Here is a 24,833-nt window from a genome sequence, read left to right as displayed (position 1 = left end):
ATCAAGTACGAAATTGCATTCTTTCCAATATGAAAATATGATTTTGACCTGATTCATCTGCAACACTCTCAGAAACTCAAATAGCAAGCAAATTCCTTTTGAAAGTTGTTGAAACAAATTAAATTCTTTGCCAGACCTCCTAAAGGTCAGCTCTTCCCTTCTGCAGCAGAAATAAGAAAGCTGAGTTGCACCGTGTCGGCTGATTGCTTTACTCTCTAGGCATTGTCAATTTTGTGGAAGTACCCGCGGATTAAGTCGGCAGGACGTCAAGGACCCTTGTAGAAGCTGCTATCTTGTCTCAGCCAAGGGTCCGAAAGCCCATGTCTATTACCAGAGACACCCCAAGGACAGATGTTTTAGGCTTAGGGGGGTGATGGAGAATAATAGCACATTAAATTCCTAATGTCTCTCAGCTTCGGGACTCGTGGGAGACGGAACTCCTGGGTAATCCAAATTCATCCCTCGTTTTCTCTCTGTCCCTCTCTTCCACTGATTTCCTCCTGTCTTACTTCCAGTTCTTTGCACAAAACAGAGTTGGGCCGTCTCTGCCTCTTGAGGTGCTGAATCCTAGCCTGGAGCTACAAGCAACTCAGTCCATTCATCAAAAGCGTGACCCTCTCCAGTCAGGGACGAGATTTTCCCAACTAATGAACCCAGTCAGTATATGGTAAGAACATACTGTATATTTGTGTGTCAGATTATTGTGAAATGTATTGTAAAAATGTATTAGAAAAAAAACACTTGTAGTCTATTATGGCAGTTTCTCAAGTATTCAATTAAAACCGAAAATGATAAGTGATTCCATTTCATGAGAAATAGAAGGATGAATCTATTTCAATTGGACAATCAAATAGCTTTCAAGTCTTTTCCTATGTCTTTTGCTGGAATGATAAAAATAATCCTACAAACCCCATTTGAAAAAAACAACAACAACATTTTAAGTGCATGCTAGCAATAGCAAATCCCTACTGCCTCATCACCAGCATGGAGCCTTCAACCCCCTCCTCCAAACCGAATCCAAGGGTACACCTTGATGAGCAAGGAGGGAGACTAATTTAGTCCCTAGGCTTAATTAATCCAATGTCTTTTTTGATAAATGACTCGCAAATTTTGCTGCTGTAGCGCTATCGTCTGCCTGCAGAGGTGTCGAGCAGTGTGTTGACACCATTGGATAAAGTGAACTATTTGACTTACAACGATCTAATAAAAACTCGGAAAAAAAACATTTGTTTATGTACTAAGCAAAGTTTCAAAATGATCCTCTGCACAGTGATTAATTTGCAAAAATGACAAAAAAACAATTTGAATAGGAAAATCTGAATCGAACCGTAATGTATCAAATCGCCTTTTGTTGGACAGATGTGTCTCGCAAGGAAATGCCACATTTACTGTACTGACAAGCTCATTTATATGTAAAATGACAAGAAGTAAGTCATTGCATTATAGCCTCTCAAACTGAGACATTGAATCATATTGTAATCCAAAAGTGAATCTTATCACAACCCATGTATCGAGATACGTATGCAATCGTCTTTTATTGGAGGGATGCACAATTTCACGAAAACGCTGCTTGTACGCCAACAGTTGTACATCCGTACCAGGGGCGGAGCCAGAATGTGGCTAATGGGCGGTCCTGGAGGAATCAGGGGGGGGCCTGAATATTTCCTTCACTGAGCACAATCCTCCTGTCCCGCACAACGTATATTCAAATGAAATGACGAACTGAATCGTATGAAGTTCAGATCTTCCTTAGACAACCACAATTATGCCATTCTTAATCATCAATGAAATAAAATAAACATAAGGGAACACAAATTCCAAAATAATTCAATAAATAATTGTCAGGTTCACATCACTTAGGACATTAATAAATAACACATAATGAGGAGAGAAGACACTCAACACAATATTGTCTTCTTAGTCTCGACGAGTGTGAAGGAGACTGCACAATTACAATTTCTCACAATCTCACAATTACAATTTACTAAAAATTTTAAAGTATATATTTTTTTCATGAATCTCACTGGGTGGGCAGTTTGTCAATCTGGGTGGGCCTGTGCACACGCAGGCCTACCCAAGGCTCCGCCCCTGGTCCGTAGGTAATCGTCTTCTCAATGCCATTGACGAATTTACTTGTCTTTTCACAGTCCAGCCATTCAATCCCAGGAATTTATTTATATATTTTTCAAACTTTAGCGTAAAAGAGCTTCTGAAAATGTCTGGCAGTGAATGAGTTAACAACTATTCAATGTTTACGTGAAAATAGCAAAGCTGTCGCTGCCGTCAATGCTAGCAAAGTAATGTCACTTTGCAAGCAATGTGTGTTTATGGATTTGCCCCGCTGCCAGTGGCTTTCTTACCACATTCCAAAAACATGCATCGTAAGCTCATTTAAAATTCAAATTTGGAGTTGTACACGCAACGCGGTCCAGTCTTGCTGACTTTTGGGACTGTCTATGCCCCGTGTTGTATGACTCCTCTTACGTCACAGAGGTCTCTTCTTTGAAGCGTGCATTGTCCTAACAGAGGTGGCACTTAAAACTAACGATGTCATAAATTTTTCCAGCTAATGTGGCACATGTAAAGGGAGCGTCGGTGGGTGGGGTGAGGGTCTGGTGATTTGAGAGGAGGGATGATGAGATTCGGTGGCCTAGCCCAAGCAATGAACTTGATTAAACTAATCTCATCTCTATCAAAGCATCCCTCTGATCCCCCTTGTCCCATTATTCATGGCAATGGGATAATTACACTGGGAAGCACGGGGCCAGACAGCTAGAACTCTCTTACAGGCCCTCAGACCCTGGGCTATATGCCTCGTCTACTGTGCGGCTGGTTCATTCTAAACTCAGATTAATTATGGTCAATGGGATGGTTCACATCTGTCACTCTTAGTGAGGAAAAATGGAAATGATTCCTCTGAAGATGATAACGGATGTATATTAAGTCATCTGTTAGTCGGAGGTTCAATAGGGTTGAATAGGGGCCGCATTTTAATTTTGACATTTGTCAGAATAATGTGGGAAAACAGCAGGGGTTGTTCTAATAGCTTGATTGTGCAATCACTGCCCTAGAAAACCCACAACCGTCCATGTAATGACACCTGCCTCCGATGTACGCCGTCAATTTCACATATTCTATTTGGACATGTACAGCCTTTTTCATGACATTCAGTCTCAGCAAAATTCGCTTCATAATTCCATATTATTAAATTTGTGTGTAATGAACACCTTTATCCTCCGGTTCAATTTTTTACAACATGTCGAAAACGATTTTCAGCAGAAAATTAGCAGAATGCTACTATAATCTTGCAATGTTATGTGCTTGTATGTGTGCACACATTCTATTTACGACTCTCAAGTATGCAAATTAAACCATGGACATAATAATATATGTTTATGCAAATGGAACATGCTTCAATGTATCAAGCAGAGAGGCCCGATAGGGTACTTGCAAATATTTTCCTTTTTAAGTAAATGTTTTCTAATTAATAACACATAAATAATTGAGTAATGCAATATTTATGTAATCAACTCAGAGGTGTTTATGGTACATCTGCAATCTTTCCAGGCACTTACATTTTGCTTTGGAGTGCTTCTCCACATATGGAGTGTGCAATAAAACGTGTGGGGGTTTCTTAAAAATAAATATAACCCTGAACAGCTTCACAGTGCAGAGTGTATTTAAAAAGCATTTTGTATTTATTTGGTTGCTGTGTTAGACCTTTTAATTTTTATTAAGAGAAGCAGTTAAGGGTGATTTCAGTACCGTCCTGCAGACCATAATGGCGTGCAGGCACACAAACAGTGCCAAGCACACATCCCAAGGGAGGGTGAACAGACAAGACTAACAGACAACCAGTCAATGTAATTATCTCCTGGAGTGGTGTTTGCGTGCGTGTGTTTGTGTGGCGCTCCGGTCAAAGCTGTGTGGCCCTCTGTGCTTGTCTTGACGGTTGTTTTCACCACCACAATGATTAGGCTTCTCGCGATGGTGTTTTTCCTCCCATTCAGGCTTTTAATGCTGTCCCGCAGGGCTTACATCCAGTCACAGACAACTGACCACACTACTTCAAATTAACAAGAATATTTGGCTGCACAGTGCACAAGCTCTCCTAGCGCTCTCTATTACCTGATAGGGCAAATATTGTGTTGCTTTAAATGCAACTAGAAATGACTACACATGTGTACATATGTATATACTGTAATATATATATATATATATATATATATATATATATATAGATATATATATATATATATATATATATATATATATATATATATATATATATATATAGATATAGATATAGATATATATATATAGATATTGCATTTTATGATGTTGCATTTTATGATGTATCTAATTCTGTTCATTTTTTTCTGTTAAGGTGTAATTTGGTTTTGCCACCACATTTGTACTTTGTCTGCCTGACCGTTTCTGCTTGTCAACACATGGAGAAGTTTATCTTGCAATATTTTTCGCACCCTCGGCCTGTCTCCGTGGTAAGTAAAACTTACTTCTTTTTTTTTTTAAACCCATTGTACCGGTAACTGTTTAAAGTGTCTATTTACCAACTTTCTCAAGCTCAATATTGTATCTCATTTCTGGTCACAAATGCATTCACCTCACTGTTACAGCTGCCCTAAACAATCATGTATCCCATTGGATAAATTGTGCAAGCTGTATTTAAAGTCTTACCTTTGGTCAATGAGCAGGAAGTGCCTGTTGCATTATATTATGGCAGGAATATCCATATGAAACTCAAAAGCATTTTACGGCTTTATATGCTTTTTTTTTTTTTCTTCTTCTTTTTTGGCTGGCTAAGTACGCACATTAGGTATTTTTCCTTGAATCATATCTTAGGTAAATCATCATGTCTTGCTTGCTTGGCTATTAACAGCAGTGTCCTTTCATTCCCGGTATCTCCAGACTCCTGATTTACACAGTTTAGAACCTTGGCCATATCCCTTACCTTCCAAGGAGATAGTGTAATTAAATTTGTACTTTTTACAAGTCGTACTCGATAAATCTGAATAAATTAACAAGGCATTACGAAGACTCCTACATTAAATTTGCATAGTGTGTTTAATGAATATGCAAGTGCAACTGAAAAGGTCTGCTACTGTGAACTCTTGAAATTAGCATAACTACTTCCAGCATGTTTCTTAAATAATGCTCTCATTTGCACATCACTGAGTTGGCTAATTCTAACTTCAGTCAGTGTAGCCTCATAATTAAGACTCCCGCTTTAATTTTTAATGAAGTTTACGTTACATCAATCCTGACAGTAATGAGAGGGACATGGAAACAAAAAGGGTGCTAATAATTAAATTCACCAGCCAGTTTGTGGCACAGTAATTCCTGAGGAGAAATTACATGGCTAATTATTAATTTGCTATTCATCCCATTCCACGGATAGACTCGCATAACGGCTTGTCTCGGTACCAGTTCTGCTGAGATGCAAAATGCCTTTTCACTGCCCCCAATGACTGGGAGGTCTCTGGATTTTTAGTGCACAATTAATCATGTTGACACTCACGATTAAACGCTTTTTATTGGTGCCAATTTATTAGAGCATATTACCTGAGTTGGTTTAGCGCCTGTTGAAGTCTGTCTCTGGGTTGAGGACATAAACAGGGTAATGATTGAATAACAGTGCTGATATGGGAGCAGTTCATGACTGGAGCAATATTTAAACCCCCAAAAACATTTTGGGCCATGATGTAAAAATACTGTCTCTTCCTTAAGTCATTGCCGTTTTGTTTTTCTTGTGCACGTAAACAAATCAACAACATAAATTGTGAAAATAAAGATGCCTCTTTTAAGTTTGATTTATACAGATAAAAAGGTAATCCATTTGTTCACCATGAATTACTCAATCGTCATAACCTGCTCAGGAGCTTGGGAAAGTACAGATTGTTCCAAAATACTGAAGGTTAAGAATCCGAGTGGCCTCTTAAGCCTTGAGGGTTGAAACTTGACGTGTGATTTAAGTCTGAGGTTCAGACCCGTGCTTTCATCCCTGAAAGAGAAAAATTGGGTTACAGCTGTTCAACAATGACAAGCACTAGAAAGACATTTTTACAACTGTTCCAAAATAATCTGTACTGAGATCTTAACGCCGAAACGTGTCGTACGGAGGACGACATTTGTACATTGAGATAATTATCTCAAAGTGGAGACACATTATGTCCGTGTCTGTGTGAAAATTGTGTTCTTCAAATAATTTTACATGGACCTACAACAACTCAAATCTGTAGAATGTACCCCGGGCCTCTAGTAGGCTATGTGATTTTGTAATGAAACACTGCCTTTTGTTTGCATTATGTGTGATTTTAAAATGTAATTAATGTGACACCTCAGGATGTAGTAGTAAAGCATATGATGGTCATTGTGAATTCATCTTAACTTCACATAGCTGTTTTTGGATTGGAAACTAGTTGGGACGGGATAAAAAGCACCTCTGTGCAGTCCATTTTGCCGTTGGTACTTGAAAACCGGATGAATCAGCAGCCAGTTCCAGACAATTGACGGGATTCTTAGGCTAACCATCAATAAATTAACAAATTGATTATTATGTCTGTTCCTAGGACACTCAATACATATAAGCATGTCTTCCATTTTCAAAGATGATCTCAGATGATATCAGTGTCACTTTCAAAAAGGCCCACTTTGAGACCTGTTTTGAATAAGAAATGCAGTTGCCATGTAAAAGAAGCCTGGGTTGAAAAAAACCCCATTTGTTTCCACTTTCAGTTGGAACCCGTGTCATGTGATTGGCCTCTCATTCTGCCTACAAGAAGTTCAGTTCTATTAAAGATTTGACATTTTTTGTCATGTGCTTTTCAGTGTGATGTACCATCGATTCTTGCATTTTAACATGCATGTATTGGTCACATATGATCATTGCAAAGTTATTACTTTTAGAACCCCTCCAATTCTTTTTGTCTTCAGTAGAGATAGACCGATATGCTTTTTTCAGGGCCGATACCGATTATTAGTAGTCAAGGAGGCCGATGACTGATATTTGGAGCCGATATTCATTTTCAGTAAAAAGGAAAATATTGGCATCTAAATCTAAAGAAAAATTTACTCATAACTTTGTTGTAACGTCTTTAAGCATGTTTATTGAACAATGTTTCAGGTTTGCCTAATGTTGATTTTTTTTTTTTTTAATTATTTCAAGAAATTTTTGACAATATACATCTCTGTTATTAAATTCAAACAAAAAGTTCTGGGAGCACCCGTCAGCGTGTCTTAAAAAGGATAAATGAAAACTTAAACAATAGCTCCATATAGTTTTCTACAGTAAATGAACATTTCAAAATGACAGAAATGTTCAACTTACACATATCTTTATTTTGATTTCCACAGTTTTAAATTGATTTATTATCGGCCAACAGAGTTTTAAAAAAGGCCGATGCCGATATTCGTCAAAAAGCCAAATATCGGTGCCGAAAATCAGCCCGGCCGATAGTCGGTCTATTCCTACGCTTCAGTCAGTGTGACATTTCTTCAAAGTACCTCATCCTTCTTGTTGTCACGACAACAGCCTGTTCTGCTGAAAGTTAATTATTTGGGATTGTAATAGCGGTGCTTTAGGCAGAGCAATCAAACATTTCCCAAGATGATCAGAATGTTAATATCTCTGCGCAGCCGCCAGTCTCTGTGACCAATACCGATGCTTCTTGATGTGGGGCAGTACTTGACATTTCATAGGATTCTTCCTGTTCGTTCCCATCAGTCCATTGTAATAACCCAAACCTTAACTCCAGATCAAATTTGTTTGACAGAAATATAATTACATTCTTTTGTGTGCGTGCCGCAGCCCATGTGTATTGTTGCCTGACTATAATTCAAATGCTTTGCTACCGCTGAAGTACTTGTTCCTGAACAGGCCAGAGTCAACAGCATTAGTTTCAAGTGTCGCCTCTTAAGGGCCTATACTAATCAACATCACAGTTCATTTGCTGTGTTGCCACTAGCCTTCAATGACAAATCCCCTACACCGAATGCTGCTTCAAGTGCCCTTTATCAACAAGATTTCAGAAACATAAATACAAATTCTTCTCTCGGCATTCGCCACGCTATCAACGGTCCTCGGCTGCCTGTAGCACGGGGTTGCATCTCCACTCTGACATTGCAGTCTTGCGGAATAATGATGCACCAATGTGTCCGGCTTTTCCCTCGCTGTACAAATATTCAAGCCTCGACTTAATTAATATAACAAAATCCTTGTTTCCTGCGCCCTTTTTGATTAGTTGTGGATTAACAGGACCTTTATGTTTTCCTCACCGCGGCTCAGGTTAGCTCCCCCTATTACTAAACAAATGAATTAGTGCCTGGAAATGTGTCATGCATATTACCTCTCAGCAGAGCTGGTCAAGCATGCGGGAGCAGTTTACAGCATATTCGTGCAACATTACTTATTGTGTTTCTCGTTCTTAGCCTTTTTGTGATATATTGTGAGGCTTGTTGTGCTTGGCATATTTCACAGCCCAATTAAGATTTATCAATAAAAGGGCCATTTGGTTATTAGTCACTGTGAGCGCTCATTGTTGAGATGGTGCCATCCTTTTAGCGTAACACAAAAAAACGGACGTGAAATTCAAGGATGTTAAATGTGTTGTCATGAGATTTTTGTAGGGTTTTGTGCAAAAAGTATATCACTCTAAGAGAACTGGAAAAAATAACTATTGGATAACTAGAAAAAGCTTAATTAATTGTGCCAATGTGCGTGTGACAGTTGGATGCTGCCTGATGGAATTCATTGTGGTAGTCTATGAACCTGATGTTAAGCAAATTACAACATTTCATTAAACGTCAGCTTTTGTGTTAAGCGACTTTGTGTATTGTCAATTTACATATAATTAAATGTCATTGTCTTGTTTTAGTGAAGTATAGTTTTTTCAATTTCTGGCAAAAATCAAAATATTAATATTTGTAAACTATCATGAAATGAGAAAGAGAGACTGAATTAATATTGATTGGTAACTGTATTGCTGTTTCTAGCCTGCCTTGGTCACCTGGGGGCACTATAAGACAGACAAATGGCATTGAGATGTCTCATCTCATCTCAGGTCATCGGTACAGCACTAATATTAGTCATTATTCGCAGACGATAAAGAATATATGACTGAGTACCATTATATTGTCTGTCCGCGTGTGTTGCTGCACTGTTCATGTTCAATCCGTGCTTACAGGGTTAGAGCACTGCAACATACATTCTATTTAGCAGTAGCATTAAGCTAGCAGGCTGAAAGGCTAAGCGATGTGGTTGTTTTGGAAACACAAAGTGTATTTGACCCTTTTTTTAGGTTTAGTTTACGCAGTAAGGCAAAAAACAGTTTGAAGCCTCTTTTTGGGGAATCATTCAGTATTTTCCAAAGTCCTGCTTATTTTGAAGTAAGGTCCAGATCACTCATTTGGCAACAAAAACCGGCATAGGACTAGCAAACAGAAGCAAAGCAAAGGGACCACAGCCAACTGGGAGAATTCAGAAACAACTCAAAATTAGTAACATTGTTTGCTTAGCAAGTATGCTAATCACCTCTTTTTGATTTTTAATTTCTTGTACCATCCAAAAACATCAAACCAATTACTTTTAGTGTTATAGTAACGCTCCATTTTGAATAAGTCATGCAGCGTAACATTCGCGGCGAATGTTTTCTTCTTTACAGTACAAACAGTGCACGTTTTGTGCACATTAGTGATCGGTGTTGCTTTGGCCGGTGACTCGGAATAAATTGAGGCTATATTCAAATCTTGCTAGCGGTTTAAAACATCAAACTTCTTTTTATGATACTGTATTGTTGATCACATTACATAGTTTAGACCTCTTTCACTGAGACAACTGGATGTCCGGACATTAATTACAAACTTTTCGAAACAATTTTTAGACTTAAAATAAAATAAAAAAAATAACGTACAGTATTAACCTTCCCCGTGGGTGTGCCCACCATCAGACGTGTGTTTTTGTTTACTAGTGCCATAAACACCTTTCATATTGTTATTATTATTATTATGTATTGTGTTTTTCTGGTCTTTGGCTTGGTTAGCCATCCTTGGAGACGGCATATTTCCCCCATGTATTAGATAAAAGACAGAAAAGAAAATGCCCCTCATTTGGTCCCAGTTGGTTAAGTGTGTTCCGATCACTGCCAAGGTCTGGATGAACACGAGTCGCACAAAAGACCGTGCCTTCCAACCACACAAGCACACAATAAGAAAAAAAAAAAAGGATTTGCCTGATGTCTTCAATCCCCAAAGGAGTGACTTGTTTGTGGTGTTGCTGTAGCGGCCTAATGAACGCCAGTGTCAAGGAAATGATCACAAAGCTTTTTAATCCTATTTCTTTCCAGGTAAACAGTCAAGTGGTAACCCGCTTTCTGTCAGCATTAATAACTGTGATGACGAGATAATAGAAAAGTGGGGGCAACAGAGAGAAGAGGGGTTGGAGGTTAAACCCACAACTTTGACCCACCGAGGTCAAACTGTAAGTGACCCACTATATCAATCCATTTAGTGCTTTTCACGTCTTATGTCACGTTTGATGTTTTCCCCACATCATCACTGCACAGTAGTTATGATTTTCCATACCCCCATCCCGTCATCTTTATCCTTCCATTAATATTATTTCATCCTGTGATCCCCTTCCTCATTGTGCAGCTCAAAGCCCTCCATCTAATTTTTATCTTCTGCCAAATGTAACGCTTTGTGACTGAGCTTAATTCATGTCTTTTCTCCCCCTCCTGTGCATAATAGCCCTTTTTTTTTTTTTTTTTTATCTCCCTGCTTCACGGTGAAAGTTCACTCTCCTGTTGAGATTATTGTTAATATATTATGATCGAAACGTGGCTCCGTATTGCATTATTCGCTCATTTCCAGCTATGTAGCCGGGAATCTCCATAATTATCGCTGGCGTGAAAGCAGTTCGTTACGAAACATACTATAATAATGAGGGCCTCCTGCGTTTCCCTCGCCATATTGAAATGGACTATGTCATATTGTTATTCTGTTTTTCCTCCCGCTCATCTTCCTCCCCCATTTACATCTCCTCGCTTTCACCATCCTCTTTGCCTCTCTCTTCTCTTATCTGTCAGCAGATAACTATCATGTGTAGTTTAAAAGGATGATTTGTTGTTAGGCAGGCGCGTGTCAGAATAAGATGGGGGAAAAAAGCTAAATGATGAAATGAGCGGCGCGAGCGGTGCTGTCTTGTCTGTAATGAATCGTGTGGTGGGTTGAGGGGCACGCGGGGGGTCTCTGTTTTGGTTCCAGTCGGCAGCACAAACATGGACCTCAGGTAGTGCGCTCATCAGTCCTGCTGTTTCTCACCATATGGAGTCAATGATCTGGGAGAGACCGACACAGACATTACACACACACACACACGCACGCACACACACGCACGCACACATACACGTTTACTGTAGGTAGCTAGATCTGACTATCCAGCGATGATACTGTTCAGTTTTCATAGATGCTATCAATGACAATATGTTTATTATTATGGTTGTAGTTTGCATTGTTATGAATGTGTATCTAATATTGTGATTGTCATGTAAGGTAACCCAGTAACTCAAATGCCACAATAGTAAAAATACAACAACAACAAAAAAAACCTGACAGTAAATATAATAAATAAATCATGGCTATGCTGAAAAAAAGTTCTTGTTGAATTTACTCGATTTTATTTCGTCAAGTGGTTGCACAAAATTAAAATCAATTGAGTTTTAAGTAGTGTAGTCTACTTTAAAAATGTATCTGGATGTATCAGAGGATTTTATTTTGTGCAACCTGCACTTGTGTGACACATTTTGTCATGGTGGAACAAAATAAAATCATCTGATACATCCAGATAAAGTGGACTGTACAACTACTTAAAAATGTATCAGGATCCAATTGATTTTATTTTGTGCAACCACGTGACAAAATAAAATTCACTAAATTCAACCAAAGTAAATTCATTTGAAGTAGACCATACAGCTCCTTAAAAATGTATCTGGAGCCAATTTATTTTATTTTGTTCAACCGCTGGACGAAAGAAAAATGAGTAAATTCAACACACCATTTTTTTCAGTGTAAATAATGACTCCAATTGTCACCATCTGATGGCCATATAGTGAAACTGCTACCCCTTCATTTGCATGCCTTTTCTTGCATCGTCGTTTTGAAAATATTACAATATGTGTAATAATAATACTATTATTTATTAAGAAACACAATAAATGGTTGCTTGAAAAAAAAAATCGCCTTTTCCTCTCTCATTCTTTCCAAACACTGACTTGGATGAAAACGCACCAGTACAAATTGAATTCGACGTTCCCGCCTCCGCCCAATTGAGATATCTGTTACAGATGATGTAGCGTATAATGAATGCCTAATTTATGTAATTAGACCATTAAGCATAATCCGAGCATATGCTCTGAAAGCCCCGAGGTCTTTTTCCAGGTACTCCCTCTGATGTCACCGCGCACAAAACAACTAATGGAGTGGCGCGGGGAACACTTCTGATATGCCCTGCTTGATCATATAGAAGAAAAGAGGAAAGACATGCAGAAATGTAGCGTTAGTCCAGATGAGCGCCTCTCCCGGCGCATCTATTTAGCTGCCGAAGATGGCCTTTAAGAAGTGCAAGTGTCCCGTCACATGGGCTAATTTTGGCATTGAGGAGCTCCTTATGAGGGCCCTCCGTCTGCTAATTAATTGTCATTCTGCTGAATATTCATACCTTACCATCAGAGCGTCCTTAATTGCACCGTAAAACATCTCTGGGGGGTTGAAATCACCGCGGACTTAATTAGAAGCGCGGACCTATTGGTTGACTTGGAAATTGTTTTCGCGTGCTCGCTCTCACGCTAATGCACAAACCGTGACAAATCTTTTTAAATCCTTCTGCGGGGGGGGGGGGGACGTGTATTTTTTAAATTTATATTTTCTAATTTGATAAGATTAGATAAATAAATTGAGGTTTTGCAACAGACAAAAAATGTTTATATTGAACATTTTTTTTTTGCTATAAAGTAAATGTACGTTACAGTAGCAAATTTCCTAAAACGAACAAAATAAATAGTCTCATGACTGTACGTTTAACACGTGAATACATTTCACAATGAGGCAACCTTTTGCATAAAGTGGGGAAAAAAATACATGCTTCATTGAGTAAAAATCAAAATTGTCCCAAATAATGCATCACCTCCCAATTGGTATGGGGGGGGGATGATTGCATTTACGAATGTTTACTGTGTATATGGAACATTAATCGTTCCGAATTTGAACCTTAATGAATGAACCTTAATGGTTCCATACAACGGGTATTTTTTCTCTCACCCCAGCGTGGCTCTGGGTGGCAGCATATCTCAACTGGCCTCCGTGTGTGACAATATTGTTTGGCTATCATTCGCTGCTTTGGGGTGAATGGCATCGATCCTCTTTTAACAACATTTGTTTCCTATTGTGTTCGAGGGGGGCGCAGCAGAGGAGGGCAGACGTGTGAAAGTGGCTGTTTGATTCTCTTTTTCATCCCCGTGACCTCGGCTTTTGTGTCTGGTCACCCTGGGAATGTCACGCCTCACTACTCTACTTTAAGATGTTGCAGAGAGTGCCCTTTGTTTTCCTTCCTTTTTTTTTTTTTTTTTTAAAACCGCGCACAAAATTGTTCTTGGGTGTACTCCCCCCGTGCTTCTAAAGGATACTTCAGACTGAGGCACGGTTCACAAGTGCAATGCAATTTGGCTTATCCCAACCTTTGTTCGGCTTTTTCTACAAATGACCAAACATAGTGCAGACTTGATCTACTGCTGCTTGAACTCGGGAGTTTGGGTGCAGCTAAGAGAGCCCATTCACACTCAGTCATGGTGGTATTTTCAGTGTGTGCACTGAACTGATATGCCATCAACCTGGAGCCACACACTTTGTGCGTGACATGAGAGAGAGAGAAAAAAAAAAAAACATGTTCACGACGCCTTTTTTTTTTTTACTGCGCATAAACAAATAAAACAGACAACGATGAATGATTTCAATTAAGCTAATAAGCGTAAAGAAGAATGGCGCGTTAAAGCGCACGTGACATTTACAGCAATTGCAGAATAAAATGAGCGTAAATTCCAGATGATGTGATTGACTTTTACGCGCTCGAATTAAACACAATAAAAGCCTCCTTTTTATCGTTTTGGTAAATGCGCCGATGAATGGGTGTCAAAAGTTGTTTATCCATGGCGATGTGTTGTCATTATTCGCACTTCCTTTTGCACAAAACCTTTTGGGCTGAACATTAATAGGAACTGACAGGTGTTAAAAGCCACTCTGCAGGGTAACCCCCCCCCCCTCCCGCACCCCAAAAAGCCGCTGTTTAAAACATATTTTAAGTAGCATATGCACAACCTCTTGCATTTTTTAATAAACGTTTTATTTTATTTTGTTTTTACCACATTATCTCTGAGCTGAGAGAACGCTCTTCTAGCAGCTTCTGCTTTCGTTTTCTTTTTCCCTTTTTCTTTTCTCTTTTTTTTTTTTTTGCCCAAGATGTCCCCCGCAATGCGATTCTTTTCTGTAATCCGTCAGACTGGTGATGGGGCGCATTGTGGATTTATTGGGGTGGCGGCGGTGGCGAGGGTGGGGTGGTGTTGAGGGGGTGAGGTTTTGGAATTAGCATAAATTATGAGCAAATCTGCGTGTGCGTGTGTGGTCCTCACCATTGCAAACCCTCCAAGCGGAAAGGTGGCCCTGCATGGCCCAAAAAAAAAAATAGCTTGAATAGCAGTCGTTCAAAATAGGCTTCCCAATTGGTTTTCACATTCATATAATTGACTTATGGATATTTTATACAGTTTTCCAGCACACCATCTTCAAGGGTTTATTTGCATTCCTGAAGTACTTTTCAGTCTGCTTTCCATAAACACAAAGGGGCTGATTGCCTCATGAAGTTGGAGTTTGAACAGCATTGTTTGCATTGTGTTGGAATGTTTTCATACCGTCCACTTCCCCCAAAATGTTTACTGTGCATTTTTGTAAACAATGGTGCAATATATTAATCCGTTCTGTTTAATTAATAAAAAAGATATTAATGAGAATACATTGTTAACATTTAAATTCATGTTAGGGTAATTAATTTAAACATGTTTTACATTTGCCTTAAAAAAATACTGCATTAACCACGCAAAATACATAGTCTGAAATATAATAAAAATACTGATGTTTTTACACACATAATTAATTAGTTGCACATAATTAAAAAAAAAACAATACACGCGAATCTGCGCTTCAAATTTGTGATACCGTGTTATGTCAAATATCTGTGCAAGTGTCAAGCATAAGCGCATACCTCCACACACTGAGTGCCATCGCCGTTCAATTCCGGCTGCCGAGCCTTTTCACCCCTTTTTCTGTCTTCAAATGGAAATGATTTCCATTGGCCCAAGGTGTCCATGTAAATAGGTGTAAATGAAACCAGATTATGCCTTCCTCCCTCCCCCTCCTCCTCCTCCTACTCCCTCGCCTCCTCCCTCTCCACCTCCTCCTCCTCCCTTGGCAATTGTCATGTGATAGCAAAGAGGTGGCACATTAATGGAAGCGCCGCGGCGGGGGTCTTTTCTGCTCATGTCACTACATAAAACTATCAGATGGTTCGAGGAGGGCCATGGAGGCATCATCCACTTAGTCCGGGACGCCCCGATGAAGTCTTGTGCGTGAGCTCCTCGGGACCAGCTGAGAAAAGTCGTCCAGGCAAGCCGCCCCTCTTTCTGTCGTCGCACAGGCTGGGAAAATAACTCCTGCATGAAGAATCTGGCAGCGAGGAATTAAGAGTGACTACTTGTTTCTTTGCGTGTGTGTGTGGGTTTTTTTTTTTTTGCGGGGGGCTCGAAAACTATTTCGAGGATGCCTCGTCCGGGGAGAAACACGTACAGCGATCAGAAGCCTCCGTATTCGTACATCTCTCTGACGGCCATGGCCATCCAGAGCTGCCCGGAGAAGATGCTCCCCCTGAGTGAAATCTACAAGTTCATCATGGATCGCTTCCCTTACTACCGAGAAAACACGCAGCGGTGGCAAAACTCGCTAAGGCACAACTTGTCCTTCAACGACTGCTTCATCAAAATCCCCCGGCGTCCCGACCAGCCGGGCAAAGGCAGCTTCTGGGCGCTGCACCCCAGCTGCGGGGACATGTTCGAGAACGGCAGCTTCCTGAGACGCCGCAAGCGCTTTAAGGTGCTCGGCGCTTCTGACCACCTGGCCCCCAGCAAGCAGTCGGACGCCGCCCACTACCTCCAGCAGCAGGCCAAGCTGCGGCTGAGCGCCCTGCAGGCGGCCACCGGCACGCACCTGCCCCAGATGTCCACCTACAACCTGGGGGTGTCCCAGACCTCCACCTTCAAGCACCCGTTCGCCATCGAGAACATCATCGCCAGAGAGTACAAGGTCCCCGGGAGCTTGGCCTTCTCCACCATGCAGTCCATGTCCGCCGGCTACCCGCTGCACAACCAGCTCACCACGGCCTGGCCGCACGTGTACAACAGCGGCGTGATGGACACGGCGGCGCCCATCTCCATGGCGCCGAGCGACTACAGCGCATACGGCGTGCCCATCAAGTCGTTATGTCACGGGGCGCAGACTCTACCGGCCATCCCGGTGCCCATCAAGCCCACGCCCACCTCCATGGCCGGCTTCTCGGCGCTCCCGCACCACCTGCCCGCCTTCCTGTCCAACTCGCCCCAGTCCCTGAGCCCGACTTCCCCACAGACTGCCACCAGCCAAAGCAGCCCCGCCACCCCGAGCGAGACGCTCACCAGCCCGGCCACCCTGCAGTCGGTAGCCGTGCACTGACCAAATGGACCCAAACTAAGACAAAACGAACTGCTGGTAGCGAACCCAAAGTTTATATATCTGTCGTACGTCGGACTCTATTCAAGGCGAGTTGCATATTGATTCACTTGTGTATATGTTGAATATGTCGCTTTAAACTGTCCTGAAAAAGTCCAGCACAGAATTTCGCAGTATGGCTCTTCAAGAAAATTATAAATTATTTGAAAAGTTCACATTGACTTTAACGTGTTGAAGGGGGAGTTTTTGTAAGGCCCAATGTGGGCCGGTTTCAGTTTTATACTCGCTCAACTTTTGCACACTCTTCTGTGCGGCCACTGTACGTCAACGACGCTGACGCTTTCCTCGAATAAAGTGATGAGCGAGGGGATACCAAATAGGCTAGATTTCCCTGTTTAAAAAAAAAAAAAAAAAAAAAAAAAAAGAACCCACAAATAGAGAAAATCATTCCAATATCGAAAAGTCTAAAAAATGTGACGTGCTCAAAAATGCAAATGTGAATATTACAAATTACTGAAACGGAAATGTTGTAAAATGCACTTTTTAGTTGTACGTTTTAGATATCTATTTTCCAGAAAAAAAGGTGTTCTGTGAAGCATTTAATTTAAAAAAAAGGTTGTGGTGACCACGTGGATCAGTTGCTGTAAATTTGTACGTTTTCTTTTAAAGGTGAAGCATGCATTTTAAACAAAAAACGTGTCAATGTTCATGTTATTGTTTTTTTTTTTTCGTTTCTTTTGCAAGCATGCGTGCTTTTGAAAAGTGTGCAAACATTCTGCAATAAATTAGAAAAAAAGGTCATCCAAATATTTTCTCATTAAAAGTGAAGTAAACAATCAAAATGTTTCTTGTTGTTATTATCACTAACTCTTATCATTTTCGCTGGCTCAAAATCACGGATTGAAACGACTTCCTCATCGAACAATTTGCCTGCATAATAATTATTATTGTTATTATTTTAAAGCGTAATAATTGCTATTTTTACTGCGTGCATGTGCTTGAGTGGCATCCCAACCTGTACGATTTGAAAGCGGGCGACTTTTCCTCGAAGCAGCAGACAGACATGATTTGTGCTCTCCATTAGAATGCACGATGCAGCCATGGCATGGCCACAGCGCAGACAAGTGTGCTCATTCATCAAGCTGCGCGGCGCTTAAAAAAAAAAAAAAAAAAAGCCCAACAATAAAGATTTCAACAAGCAATCTGCACCCCGGATTTGCAACACGTTTAACACCAGCTAATGGAATAAGTGACGTTTTGCAATAATGATGCACGCACATTTTTCTCTTGTACGTTGGGCGCGCGCTTAAACAATTTATAAATGCACTACAATTATGCAGTACGTTTATTTTTTTTGAATTCGATTTTTTCTGCGTTATTTCAAATAAAATCAAGGATCGTCGGACCTTCTTAGGGCATTAAACAAATACATTCCGTCACTTTGTGCAATGGACTAGATCAAATAAAGGCGATCGGGCCACTTCATTCTGCTTCATTCACTCGGATTGAAAGTGCAAAGAATGGCAAACTTCAACTGGGCCACCAATGTAGATTTAGCCTTTTGCAGCAAGACAAAAAGCCTGATTTTTTTCACAAACACATTGCTGACTGGGGAACTAGGAAACGAGCTGTGAGACCCTTTTGGAATTTAAATCCACCCCTCCCCCATGGACTGTTTGTACAACAGTGTCAGTTTTTTTTCTCTTCACTTTTGTGTTGTGTGGGCAACATTAAGTCCTGATTGATTGCTGTTGTTGGAACCGGGACAATACATTACAAGCTTTTATTTTTGACTGAATAACTAAAATACCTAAAATAGCCCCCCAAACAAATCAATTGGAAATGCAATGTCACCATATTCACATAAGACAAACAAACGTATTTGTTTTTAGTATTATCAGTTTTGTGTACTCAAAGCAGGGTTTGTGTATATTATGTAGAATCAAAACAGATTTTTTTTCACCATATAATGTTTGGCTATAAATGTTTTTTTTTGTTTTCTATGTTTGATGAATTGTAAAAGTGTTGCACACACACGCCCCCCCCCTTCACACACACACGCGCACACACTGACACACATACACACTATATAAACTGTATATCGTTGCTGTTCTGTGAAAAATACTCATGTCCATGTTTTTCATTTTTTAAACGTTTACATTAATGGGGTTTCCTGTTACACACATCCCATTTACTGAAAATTGGACCTACGTGTTTTTTTTTCACACACATTATATATATATATATATATATATATATATATATATATATATAAGAGGAGCAAATTATATCTCAGAGATGAAAATTGGGAAGAAACAGGTGTGAAGGAGAAAAAAAATGGGGTTAAGGGTCTGGAATTACTGATCTACTACTAATTACTGATTATTGATCAAAATTATTAAATAGGCACACACGGACCAAAAAGGCCTTTTGACCTATTTCCCTTCTCTCATGTCATTAATTGCGAGAAAGGTAAAATGAACTCCTGATGCAACTTTTAATTTGATAATACCCCGCCAGTGTTGTTTGGCATCGTCCTTGTTGCTCCGCTATGTTCCACTTAGACAACGACGAAGGTCATCTCCAGCGTGGAATGAAATATAGACTGCATGCAAAACCCCAGCGTTGTCGTTTAATTAAAATAATTCATTAAAGTGGAGGCCCAAGGTAATTAGCATGTATAATTTATGATTTGCTTAATGCATGCAGGCGGTGGCCTCTGCAATAAACTCAACTTAACCTCAAGTACGGGGGAACTGATACAGACGGGGCTTGTTGTTATTTACTATGTGTTTATTGTTTGGCTATTTGTCAAGAGGATGTGAGTGTTTCGTAAAACCTGCCCGTTGTCTGGCTCTCGCAAACAACTTATTTGTTTATGGGTTTATCTTGTGGATTTATGCTCACACCAAAAGTAAAACTGTCAGATTTGTTGTAAAGGGGACATACTGGGGATTACGTTTGCCTCCCTCTCCCTCCCTCCAACCGCCCTCAACATACTATATATATGTTTACCTGCTGGTCACTGGAGTTGAAAAACAGTTCACGCTTGATGCTGACAGAATGAGGACATCCACCAACAGCGGCAGGTATAGCTCGCCCTGTTTCCAACAGTAAGCTGTCAGTGCTGACTTTTAAGGGAAAAAAAAGCAAAAGTAATCACAGGTGGACACCGAACTCACATCTATTATCCTCTGCAAATGTGTCAAGTTTGGGCAGGACTTTGACATTTTCAAACATGCCTGCTGGCTGTTTTAATTTCTTGCAAGCTCTTTTTTTTTTTTTTTTTTTAAACAACAAAGTTAACCAAATATTTTCCCTAGGAGCTGTGCAGTATTGTAAACAGATTTAGTGGTTTATGCTCCTTATGATAGAGAGAATGGAACAACCACTTTGCCTCTGTGCTTGCATACGCCCATGGTGCGGAATGCGCTAACATTTTTGCTGCATGTCAGCTTTTTATTTTGTTTGACAACTTAAAGATGACCCAAGAAGATTCTATCATCATCACTAGGTTTAATCATCAGTGTCATTACATGGCAGGGAGGGAGGGCAAAGGGCAGGTGAAGTGGGTAGTTGAGAGGAGAGGCTGGGTAGGGCGCAAGCTTTCGTGGGCTGGCTCAGCCAAACACCCGTGTGTGCATGAAATTAGAGTGTCAACATCTGATTCATGCTGCTGGCTGGTGACTGTGAAACAAATTATGTCAGCGGGGTGGCAAAACTCCACGGCAGCGGCAGACAGTGGACATCATAAGAGATTCTGACTTGGTAGATATTCTCATTATTTCGACATGATCACGACTGGGCTGGTCTTTTGCGATTGGATTTGGAATCTTTAGAAAAAGTCGAGCGCTATTTTATGTTCAGAGAATATATAGAAACCTGAGCGTTTCGTGTTTGGTGACCTGCACATTCCACAATAATGTGGAGCATGCTTCCCCAAAATGGTGGCCATTTCACACTCCATTTATTTTGTTGTGTACTGAAGATCTCAACATGTGCTAAAATGTCATTGCAATTTTTAGTGTTGACAACTTTCCAGTTTTTTTTCACAAATCATTTAACATTTAAACTGAGGTAATTATTGGAAACAGGTTTTTTTTGGGTGTTACATCTTTCACAGGTAAATTACATATAAAGATTCATGAATAATGAGATGAAACCTGATATACATTTTCGTCATTTATAATCCAGCATTTCTGGTTTTTACATTCATCATTTTCACACAAATCTACGATTCTAAGAATTTATGGTGTGAAGTTGGCCCTCCTAAACGCATGTTATTCTATAATTTCAGAGCTTTAGCGAATTGAAAACGTTAATTTTAAGAAATGCTGGCAAGGGTGGAGATGATCTAAAACTAAAGTGTCTACAATGCGTGTCAATTCTAATACTATATTTTTTTGCCTTGTCTACTTCTGGTAACATCACATTTTTTCCCTCATATTTACCTCATATTTTGTCAATTTAAAATGTATATTATTTATTTTTAACGTTTCCCGGTCCGTTTATCGCCTTCCGCCTGCAGCCGGGTTATCCACCCGCCATCCCCTATCTGCTTTTTTGTCCGGCCGGAAGAAATAGTAACGCCTATAGGCTGGTCCGACCATCATTTTAAACGGGCTTCCGTTTGCGTTTCCGTCTACAAAATTTGACCAACTGTGATCACCTTAGCGTCAGTTATAGAACAGTATAACATGTCCTTAAGTAGTCTAGCACTGCAGACTTTATGCTAGTCTCAGCCATAAAACGAAGACTTTAACCTTATAAAAATATTCACATTTTCATCAAAATTCTTTGAATCCCAGTGCTTTTTGTAGAGTCACAAAGTTGGCATTTAGAAAACCCTTAACTGGGGTCAACGTTTACCAGTTTCCCTCGAGTGATATATGATGAGTTCACAGGGCCAGCCGCGCTCCCCGCCCGTAATACCGCTTTGAATTTATGTGCAGATTTTAGTTACGCCTCATGTTATTGGCTCCTCTGCGCGTCGGGCGGGTCGAGACAAGGTGAGGCAGAACCATCAGAACGGCATCCATCAAACTTCAGGCTCCAGCCTTGACAACCTGCAGCTATTACATCTGACGTGTCTCTCACAAGTCCTCCACTGTTTCATTATTTAGCGCTGCGAACGAGTCATCGAAGCGCCCCAGTTCGGCGAACAGACGTAATCCGAGGTTGTGAAGGGCGTGATTGCCGCTGGCACCGCAGTCTGACCAAATGCTTGTTCGCGCACAACCTGAGTGTGGGAAGCCAGCTGAGACAAACAAGCGGCGTTAATGAAGGTACTTAACAGAATTGCCACAAGAGTGTTTTTCCTTCACAAGTGCTTTCGCTGCGGCGTGTTACAACTGTAACAGATTCTGTGGATTTTATCAGCCCGCAGTTTCCCCTTTCAAACATGTGACAAGAAGCTAATTCTTCACCACTCCTTCGGATCTTATCATAGCCTGTCCTGCCGTAAACTAACACTTGCGCAGGACTTCAAAGGTGTGCCGAGTAGCAGAGGTGAGAAGGGGCCTTCATCCACTGGGGGGCAGTTACTTGCAGAGATGCGTAGGAGCTGATTAGCGGGAGTTACGCAGCGATAGCCCCGTGGGGCAGCATCTGGAGCAACGAGCTGTGACTTTTGACAGCTCCTGTTTCAGCCCTCTGGGTAACTTGCTGGGTCAGGGTGTCCTCAGAGAGGCTGGGCGGGCCTTGCTGGATAGGAAGTTGGCGGTAATTGCCATTCAGCCAGTGGGACAGAAGAAGAGGCAGCTATAATCAGCCCAGATCCGAGTCCATTTCCTCTTTTGTGTGTGAGAAGGGATCCCTTGCTCCTTGCCTACTGTCTGATAACATCTTGTTGAAGTTTCTCTTGCCTCTTCACGCCACATACACTTGGAAGCCTTCATTGGGAGGTGGCCCAGATGGCTGTTTGTTATTGCATAACAAGGCTACATTGTTTTGTTAATTCAACTTCATCTGTCTTTGATCCAGTCTCATGTTGTCATGGCTGGTGTGAAAATCCACATTAAGTGCATGATCCAAGCGCTGCGCTCATTGTGATTGTGATTATCTCTTGCATTGAAATTCCACTTTGTTCCTTTGTCTCTTTGTTAGTGAGCACAATGAGGGGTTAATTAGCAGCCACCGTTAAACTCTGCGTTCCTGGATCCTTCATCACAGCTCAAGTGTGCTCTTCACTAGGAGGAACTTAGAGCTGCTGGCACTAACAAGGCCGAACACAAGGCCCGGGCCAATTGAAAGCAAGCGCAATACAAACGCCACGGCAACTTAAAACCTGTCAACACGTAGCCGGGGTTTTTGACAACGCCGGATTTTAGCCTGCGGTTATTCCTATCATCCACACATCCCCGGAGTTTTTTCAGTGAAATTTGCGGATATCTCCGGATATCTCCGATCCGCGTTTTGCTGTGGACGCTTACACCCGGAGATTTACGTCGTCACCGTGCGACAACAATGATTTGACGTCAACATGGATTCTCGCGGCGCTGCATTGGTTATAGCCATTCTCGATGTGCTTTCTGTTTACTTATTTGCCCGCAATCAACCACTGCTTCTCGTTGAAAGGTTTAAAAGCAATTCTGACCTCTTGTTGGTTCTCCCGAATGAGTTTGGCGCCCTGTTTTTGGTTTCGTAGAAGTGACGTCAAAGGGCCGAAGTTCCTTCTGAATGGACAGTATTTGGCTAACTACTGCCACCCAGAGGCTTGGCATGCGTTTGAAAAAGCACTTCCGCGGTTTCGTGTGGATGCGTTTTTTTTTAATGTGTATTCCAACGCAGGCGGGGGTTGTTAAAAAACCCCGGCTACGTATAGACAAGGCCTTAATCCCTTTCAGGCTACACAAGGCCTGCAGAGTCTCAATTGTAATTGTTTCTCCACTTCATTAATGACTCTCATTGTGACTTTCTTTCTCTCAGAAGATTTATCAAGAACAGACTACGTTTACATGACGACAAAGTTAAAGCGCAGTAAAGTTTCTAGTAATGACAACAATGTTGGAAAATTGTTTGTTTACATTGCCCTCGGGTGACAACGGTGTAATATACATTACGGGCATGCAGTTGGCGATGAGGTGCTATATGCACATGGGCAACAACTGCCTGTACTCCAGTGTACTATCGTTTCCCTCCATCATTTGCAATTTTGTAATTTGTCATAGGTAAGTAGCCATGCAATAAATTTACACTTTGCTATTGTTTTTGTACGTGACATAATTACACATGGCTACAGTGAACATTCAGTTCCGTTTTTTTGCATTTAGAAAAGGTTCATGTAACACTTTTTTTTTTTTTTTTTACAAAAACTCCCTCCTGGGACCATTATTATTTAGCATTTTCAGTTTCTGAAAAAAGTAAACAAATATCTGGAGCAGCAACGTTAAAGTGGAAGTCAACCCAAACATATTTTTTTCCTGAATATGTTCTATGCAGGCCCACTAGTCTAAACATGGCATTCTGATTACTATTGCGTTTGTGGAATATGAGAAATCCACCCGTTTTTAGCTAGCTCAGCGGGCGGCCATTTTGTCACCTCTGTCAACTGAGGATGACATCGAAGTTGCTTAGGGCTCAGATAACGACCAATCATGGCTCAGGTTCAGAAAACAGGTGAGCCGTGATTGGTCCTCATCTGAGCCCTGAGCAACTTCAATGTCATCTTCAGTCGACAGAAGTGACAAAATGGCCGCCTGCTGAGATGGCTAAAAGTGGGTGCATTATGCTGATTAACTTATATTCCACAAATGCAATATTAATCAGAATGCCGTATTTCAACTAGTGGGCCTGCATAGAACATATTATGAAAAAAAAAAACATGTTTGGGTTGGCTTCATCTTTAAGCTGTCTGATAACAAGCATGTACCTCACATTTTAGGAGAAATGAAAACACTTTTACAGCAAAGTAGTATTTCAAAAAACACACTTTTAATTCCTATTATTAAGGTCTGTTAACAGAGAAATGTATTACTATCCAAGAACCATCGCTGTATGTTGTCTTTCATGTT

At 40.7% G+C, this 24,833-nt stretch overlaps 1 protein-coding gene across 11 annotated transcripts in view; it reads left to right on the top strand.

The window, feature by feature from the left end:
• Positions 1-24,833, top strand: part of foxb1a (forkhead box B1a) — a 73,008-nt gene that overhangs the window by 12,894 nt on the left and 35,281 nt on the right. For 6 of the 11 annotated variants that reach the window (XR_015086450.1, XR_015086445.1, XR_015086443.1 and 3 more), the window contains exons 2-4: positions 516-667; positions 4,388-4,502; positions 10,362-10,495. Coding sequence is in view for 4 of the 11 variants with exons in the window: in XM_086027864.1 (XP_085883990.1) it covers positions 15,880-16,824 (945 nt within the window). In the remaining 7 variants the exon portion in view is untranslated. Of the gene's footprint in view, positions 1-515; positions 668-4,387; positions 4,503-6,830; positions 10,496-15,623; positions 17,642-22,066; positions 22,107-24,833 lie in introns of those variants that run through there. The other 5 variants (XM_086027864.1, XM_086027865.1, XM_086027867.1 and 2 more) reach the window with 3 other exon arrangements.

This window comes from Filicampus tigris, chromosome 4 (assembly GCF_054856515.1).
Source record: "Filicampus tigris isolate MCC_2025a chromosome 4, RoL_Ftig_1.0, whole genome shotgun sequence".
Classification (NCBI taxonomy): Eukaryota; Metazoa; Chordata; class Actinopteri; order Syngnathiformes; family Syngnathidae; genus Filicampus; species Filicampus tigris.
This window is presented reverse-complemented; position numbering and strand designations above follow the sequence as displayed.